Source organism: Cyprinus carpio, chromosome B18 (assembly GCF_018340385.1).
Source record: "Cyprinus carpio isolate SPL01 chromosome B18, ASM1834038v1, whole genome shotgun sequence".
Lineage (NCBI taxonomy): Eukaryota > Metazoa > Chordata > Actinopteri > Cypriniformes > Cyprinidae > Cyprinus > Cyprinus carpio.
Window position 1 is genome coordinate 21,836,882 of NC_056614.1, and position 8,008 is coordinate 21,844,889.

The 8,008-nt window shown below is 43.1% G+C and overlaps 1 protein-coding gene across 2 annotated transcripts; it reads left to right on the forward strand.

Annotated features, from left to right (window-relative positions):
- The first annotated feature begins 2,936 nt into the window (after positions 1–2,936).
- lrrc4.2 (leucine rich repeat containing 4.2) lies at positions 2,937–7,582 on the forward strand. 2 transcript variants are annotated; one of them, XM_042744361.1, is made up of 2 exons: positions 2,937–4,296; positions 4,407–7,582. In XM_042744361.1, the coding sequence occupies exon 2, from the start codon at positions 4,531–4,533 to the stop codon at positions 6,445–6,447; it is 1,917 nt and encodes a 638-aa protein (XP_042600295.1). In that variant the 5' UTR covers positions 2,937–4,296; positions 4,407–4,530; the 3' UTR covers positions 6,448–7,582. The 2 variants fall into 2 exon arrangements, with proteins under 2 accessions (XP_042600295.1, XP_042600296.1); XM_042744362.1 differs by having other exon boundaries at positions 4,410–7,582.
- Positions 7,583–8,008: the final 426 nt, after the last annotated feature.

Genomic DNA, 8,008 nt, shown 5'->3' on the forward strand with positions numbered 1-8,008 from the left:
ACATTAAATTAACAACCCAAATTAATACCACTACTTATTAGGAAAAAAAAAAAAAAACACTTGAAGGCTTTCAACTGTGATGGTATCTCTGTGAAGGAGTAAATATTTGATCACAAATCCCCCGAGAGAGCCTCGCTGTTTTACAATTTCATATGACACTGAAAAGAACATTTTTAGCTAGTTGATTTACCCAATTAGCATTGTGTTGGGTTAAAAAAAATCTTAATTTTAGGTACTAAAATATCTCTACTTTTTTCTATGTACAGCTAGCTCTCTCAGTGCTTCAAAATGAGGGCAATTACAACAAAGTTTATTTAATCACAAATAAGCCAGAGTGAAGAAATGATGAAATAATTGAACGACTCAACATAAAAAATGCTATTTTTACAATGCATAATAAACAAGCCCTAACAGAACTAGCACAGTATGACAGCTATTCATTAATATTTTTACACCAGTGTTGTGTTATTGCAGATAGAGTGAATTGATAACATGGCAAATATTGCTTACGCTAAAAGATAAATGGCAGATTTGTAGTAGTCAGGCAGATGGAAAAATGCAACCGCCCTGTACATTCATTAGTTTAAGTCTCTTCAGCAAGTGTAGCATTCCTGCCTTGCTGCTTTGCTGTATGGTTGGTGTTTGACACATCCAATAAACTCAGCAGCTCACTGTGAAGTGGAGCGGATCGTAGAAGAATCGCATGCTCCATCCTGACCTTTCAATGCATACGACCTCTATAATGATATTAGCACTGGGATCTGCACCATGGACATCAATTACCTCTACTGGTGAGTTGTTAAATAGGGGGGTCAAAGCATTGGGCATACACCCAGACTAGGGTAATTCATACAGCTCCCTGGTGTGCAAAAGCTCCATGGTGCTTCAGCCAACAGTGCTATGACTCTTCATCTAACTCTGTAACAGATGATAAGACACCGTCCAAAAGTACCATTCTGTGCTTTTGGCAGCTCTACTCGGCAACCATAACAAATGAAGGCGAAAGTGCTTCCCATCACCGGTTCTCAACAAAAAAAGGTGCAGTTTAAAGTGTTTCGGTCTGGTGCAGAGGATTTAAAAATGTCACTTCCTCTGGAGGCTAGAATGTAGAGGGGAAGTGCTGGACAATGTTATGAAAAGTGATTTGGTTGGACGGATGAATAAAGTCAGCACTTGACAGTACAACTGTATACATTTATACCCCACGTCCAAACAGTTCATATTTGCAGTGGATGATCATGGAGTGTGAAAGTAAGGTCTGGCTAACATGGGTGTGCTGATGTGAGCAGCAGTGGTCCTGACTGATCTCAGCTGGGCTCCTGAGGTGTTAAGACCCCTGAGAGAGCTGTCTCTTGTGTGATGTCACCTAGCCCTGCTGCTCATTCTCCAGATGACAGAATCACAGAAGCCCAGTTCAGTGGTCTAAAGCCTCTTCATATAAAACCACTGGAAGCATGAGAAAAATGTGAGTGCGAGTTCGCATGAGGACATTTGTATAGTTTTATTTCAAGTGAGATTTATTCGCTTAGAATTTTTGAATTATAAATGCTTCTGCATGAAAGGGAAAACATAACAGATTAGCACTTTAATTACTACTTAGACTCAAATGTGCAAATGTTTGTAGACAGGAACAATAGTATAAAAAATTTTCCTCATTAAAAAAAGTTCTGCACAAAGAAAATGGACCGTTGAAAATGTGTTTAAAATCATGTACACTCACATAACATGAAAAATCCCTAATTAAATCTGATTGGATTTATATGGAACTGGTTGTCTCATGGGAGCAGATATTTTGAGATCACATGACCAGCCAAATACTAATGAAAACTATTATTCAATAATATATCAGTAACCTATCACTTGACACTTTTACAGTTGGAATAAATGGCCAATAGCGGCATCAGTAACTGAAAATATTAGCTTGTGCAATAATACATCCACACTGATAGGCGTCAGTACCAGATTAATGTTCCCTCTAATTTTTTTCTTGCTGAGCAAAACTTTTCTCTATCATGCGGACATTTCATCCACCTGAGCAAAAACGTTCTTTATACCAGAACTGTACAGTGCACACACAAAGAAAGTGTGTAACTTTTAACTTTAACATGCTATTTATATTTGATTTGACCCCTGATGTAACTAAATTTTTTTCACAGTGCTGTGTTACTAACAAATTCTAAATTATGGAAATACCATTTACCACATAAACTGCAGCAGGGAAATGTGAAATTCTCTCATTCAAGGTTTGTAATTTTAGCACACATTTATTTACCTCATTTCGTTCCTTACTTTACCCATTTAAGCTGCTTTGCTGTCTCACCAAACCACACTCATCTCATTAAGCTTTTTCTGCTTCTTTCTCACTAGCCTATGCTTTTCTTGTGTCCCTTAAGACTGGCCAGCCAATGCAAGCAGAGTCAGCATTCACACAAAGATGGTGTCACACCAGTGATCCTTAAGAGCCTTCTATAGCTTCATGCCTGTCTTCATTTGCTTGCCTGTTTTCATCTGGAGTACTCAAATGAAAGTATGAAGATGCATTCTTAATTACACAATTGTATTTCCAAGAAGCATCTCTTACATTCCATAGTTCTCAAAAATTTTAAACTGTGCCATTGAAAAACTAGTACATACTACAGAAAGGTTGTGAGAGGAAGAACGTCAGAAGGATAGGAAAAATGAGAGCCAAAGAGATTAACAATGAAAATGCAAGGAAAGAACTGGAAAGTATTTCCGCAAGACAGTATAAGAGGAAAGTTTGGAAAGAGGTGAAGGAGAAAAAAATAATGAGGATAGAAAGCAAGGATGTAAGTGCAGACAAAAACTCAAAGAATGAGAAGGAAAAAAGAGTGAAAAGTGAATCAGGAAGACTTGGAGAGTGTATTGGTGTGTGAGCGTCTGAAAGAGAGAGAGGCAGTACACTCTGCAAGGAGGGGGGAGAATGTGTTAATACACAAGAACACTGCATCAAACCAATGCACTGCTCTGAGCGGGATGCGTCAGCAGTACATTCACGTTTCTACTGAAGGACAAAAGGAGGAGAAAGACTCTGCCGCCTGCAACCCAGTCACACAGAGAGAAATATAGAGAGGAGGGTGAGCGCTGGAGCTAAGGACCGCTGCTCTCGCCACTGTCGCCGTTGACGGTCTTCTCTGCCACGCGTGTGCGCGAGCTAGTTTGCGCGTCTCTCTCTCTCTCCCTCGCGTGCTTTTCTCAAGCCCACCTCCCATTGCAGAGTTGCTGCCAACCCGCAGCCTCACGGAAAGAGCAGGCGAACTGCCACAACTTACTACCTCAAGACAAGGGAAAATAAAGGAATACCGCAGGATCCACAACGGGGGGAGGGAGGGCAAACTACGGAATCCTCTGCAAGGTATCTCTCTGAAATTAGCCACACGTCACACGGCGGTATCAATCCTTTTTTTTTCTGACACTGAGAAGAAGGAGAGAGAGGAAGCCAGACAGAGAAAGAGTGAGAAAGAGAGCACGAGGAGCAAACGATCGGCGGATAGGGAGAGAGCACCACCAGTGCTGTGCTGCTGTTGCTGCTGCTCCCCCATCCTCCTTCCCCCCTCCCCCCTTCTGCTCCCGCAACACCACCCCCGAGCCCCCCTCTGGAGAAATTGATGGATTATTGCTAACTGTGCACGCGGCAGTCCGCAGCTGCTACAGCAACAGACAGGAGAGAAGAGTGAGTTAAAAAAGCAAGACAGAATGACCGCAGTGTTCGTGTGTTAGCCTTTTTGGATTCATCAACGCATGGCTAATCAGCTGAACAAGTGTCGTGGGGGGTGGAGGATGGCAAACTAAAAAAAAAAAAAAAAAAAAAAAAAAAAAACACAGCTTAGTCTACTGCGAAGGGGAAAGACGAATCTGAGAAGACTTTGGGATTTTTTCCCTCTTCTATTTTCTCCTTTTATCTTTTTATATTTTTCTTGGCTTAATGTGCATGTACTTTAGCAATGGAGTCTTGTGAAAATTGTTCAGTGGTATTCAGCGTCGCTTTCCAAGGACAATCAACGGGGGAGCTGAGAGGAGATCTTTTCCAAGCTGACTGGATCCGTGCACCTGCTTAGCTGACTGGGCCTTACCTCTTGAACCAGTTTCACTGAATGCCGCTTCTCTCTGGAATTAATAGGGGCCATTTTGTCAAATCAGTTTACGATCCACTTTACTTTTATAAGAGAAATAGCTGAAAATGCTGTGCAGTGATCTTAGTGGGAAACATGTGTGAACAGTGCTGGGGTTTTGCTTCAAAATAAAGGATTATTCTAAGGACAACTCTGAGCTAATGAGGTAGGTGCCTTCTATTTCAACATATTTATTCTGTAGGTCAGCTTTTTCCCTTCTCCACTCATCTTTTTCTCTGCCCCCCCCCCATCTCTCCCTCTCTTTCCCTCTTAAAGCAGCACCATCCTGCACTGTCGATGGCAAACAGATGCAGAGTCTTGCTCAAACCAGGGTAGGGCCACTGTTCTCCGTACCCCAGCCGAATCCCCACGCGATGTTGAATTATGAACGCGGCACATCATGAGTCTCTTGTGGCAGGTAACTGTGCACCGTGCCTGGAACGCAGCCCTGCTCTGTGCAGTCTACCTCATGGTGCGATCGTGGAGTGTGTGCGCCGCCCCCTCCGGACCACTGACCTGCCCTGGTGTTTGCTCCTGTGGTAACCAGTTTGTTAAGGTGGTGTGCACCAGGCGCAGCCTGGTTCGAGTGCCCCCAGGCATTCCTGCCACCACACGACATTTAAACCTGATGGAGAACAGCATAGAGACAATTGAAGCTGGCACCTTTCAACACCTCCGTCACCTGGAGGTGCTACAACTGGGTAGGAACTCTATTCGGCAGATAGAGGTGGGGGCCTTCAGTGGCCTCAACAGCCTCAACACACTGGAGCTGTTCGACAACCGATTGACAGTGATCCCAAGTGGCGCTTTTGAGTACTTGTCTAAACTGCGGGAATTATGGCTCAGGAACAACCCTATCGAAAGCATACCTTCCTACGCATTCAACCGCGTTCCTTCTCTAATGCGTCTGGATCTGGGAGAGTCAAAGAAGCTGGAGTATATTTCTGAGGGAGCTTTTGAGGGATTATACAACTTGAAATACTTAAACCTTGGAATGTGTAACCTGCGGGAGATGCCAGTCCTGACCCCTTTGGTAGGGCTGGAGGAGCTAGAGATGTCCGAGAACTACTTCCCAGAGATAAAACCTGGGTCCTTCAGGGGTTTGAAATCCCTGAAAAAGCTGTGGATTATGAACTCTCGGATCACCACCATAGAGAGAAATGCATTCGATGATGTCACAGCCTTGGTTGAGCTCAACCTGGCTCATAATAACCTTAGCTCTTTGCCCCATGACCTTTTCGCACCCTTGAGTTACCTGGTGGAACTCCATTTGCACCACAACCCCTGGCAGTGTAACTGTGATGTCGTGTGGCTGGCCTGGTGGCTGAGGGAGTACATTCCCACTAATTCCACCTGTTGTGGACGCTGCCACACCCCTGCTTACCTGCGTGGACGCTACCTGGTGGAGGTAGACCAGAGCACTTTCCAGTGCTCAGCACCTGTCATCCTGGATGCCCCAAGGGACCTTAACATCTCTGCTGAACGTGTAGCTGAGCTGAAATGTCGCACAGCCCCCATGTCGTCAGTTAGGTGGCTCCTGCCTAATGGAACAGTTTTGACCCATGGCTCTAATCACCCACGGATATCAGTACTTAACGACGGGACGCTAAACTTCTCCAACGTGCTGCCAGCAGATACAGGTGTGTACACCTGCATGGTCACCAACATGGCTGGCAACTCCAATGCATCAGCCTACCTGAATGTGACTGCAGCGGAGCTCAACACTTCTAACCTGAGTTACTTCACCACGGTGACAGTGGAGGAAGTGGAGCCCACCTCACAGGAAGTGATCAAGCCAAAGACGGTAACCGCCTCCCCCTCCGTCTTTCAGCCTGTTTTTATCTCTACGCCAACCGTTTTACTTCAGACGCCTCGACAGGTCTCGGTGCCGACTGTACGCGGAACAACAAGCCCACCTGCCAGTCTTGACGAGGTCATGAAGACAACCAAGATCATCATTGGCTGCTTTGTGGCAGTCACCCTGCTTGCTGCCGTTATGCTCATAGCTTTCTACAAGCTGCGTAAACGGCACCAGCAAAGGAGCACGGTGGCAGCTGTTAGTACTATAGAGGCCATTCAGCTCAATGTGAATGATCCTACCACCCATGCAGGGACAAGTATACCAGGTGAAAGTGGAATGATGTTACCTAGCCTGAGAGATCACAACAGCACCTACAAACTCAGCTTCAGCTCCTACAGACCAGCACACTCTGCTCCCTGGGAAGGAAACAACATCAGTAACCCCCAGCTCCATTCCCGCCCCACAACCATCAACAAAACTCACACAAAGGAGAAGGTACAGGAAACACAGATATAACATGCCTACCGCCTTCTCCTGCTCTGTCTTTTATTCTGTTCATCATGAAAACATGCAATAGAATGCACAACAGAAAAGACAGCAATTACTTTTGTACCCAGTGCAAAAATGAGACTGGTTTTCTTGTATATGCTTATACATAAATATATTAATATAAATATATAAATTAATCCACTATGGGATGATACAGGAAACAGATTATATAAAAGTGAAAATTAATTTACTATTTTCTAACTTGTAACTCCTATTTAAGATGGGAAAATGTGACGATGCTGATACGACATTGCAAACGAAGACAGATTTGTTTGAAAAGGGGCAACCTGTGATTTTTAGACCATGCTGTATATGATGCAGTAAAGTCCCATTTATACAGAGAACTTTCTAAGTAACTGTCCACTGATTGATCTTTAAAGGCCTATCGTCTAAAAAGCACCACAAATTTGTATTGTGCCAAATGTTATACTTGCAATAAATGAGAATGGCTTAAGACATAGGAGACAAAACATTGCAAAACACAGGATGGACACCAAGAGAGAATGGAGCAGCTGGATTTACAGAGTCTGCTCTGCAGCTCTCAGCCAAATGTTTTTTTGGGCTGCGCCATAGTTCTGCAGCAAGCATTTAACAGTATGTTTCCAGAGCAGACATCCTGCTTGATTTTTGAGTTTAACCTTCTGACTATTACTCTGATGTTCCTCTTGTTTTTTTGACAATCCTGTGGTTTTTCCATCCAGTTTCAGGAGTTGGATTTCGATTGCTTTTTCCGGTTTCTTTCAGATCCAGTACTGAGTTAACTATGATTTGAGTGGCTTTTAGGGCTAATTTAGTAAATGCATTACAACAGTTGCTTCAGATTAGTAGTGCAAGGGCTCACCTGGATGTTAGTTTGCAAGACTTACAAGATGGTTGCAGTGACTGGATGGTTTGCTGCAGGTTCACATTATCATGGTTTCACATTTTCTTTATTCAGAAAGAGATTCAAATGAATGTGTGAAATATGGACTTTCCTTTATAGAGATCGTTCCAACAGCAGTTTTCTTTATCCTTATTTTGAGCAGCACTATTTTTATGAGGAGTCAACAGAGGTTACAACAATAAAAAAGAAAACATTTGGTTTGTATTTCTCTAAACTAAATTCCTTCCTTTTGTCTTTTTTTCAGCTGCAGGGCATTTACATAATTATGCAATTCTGATAACCACATGCAAGGTTATAGAAAGCAGCCAATACTTTGCTTTTTTGTCTCTGAAAATGTATTTCACTGATACAGTGAATTACACTGCAATGAACTGTCGCATGTTCAAATTTCTGGCTACAGTAATGTGGTGACATCCTAATTCTGAATAGGTATGTGATGGGCTTGTGCACACACACAAATAGATGCACACACAAACTCATCAGCCTTGTTTCCTGATGCAGTGCTTAATAATGGAATTTTATTTGAAACATGATCTATGCTCATTTATATTAAAGTTACGACGTGCCTCATTCAAAGCACAGGAATCAGAGTGCTTCAGTTGAAGCATATGTTAAGAGGGTTGAGTGCAGCATTTAATACAATCC

Excerpts from the sequence above, each read along its gene's own strand:
- lrrc4.2 (XM_042744361.1), top strand. The coding sequence starts at position 4,531 with ATGAGTCTCTTGTGGCAGGTAACTGTGCACCGTGCCTGGAACGCAGCC.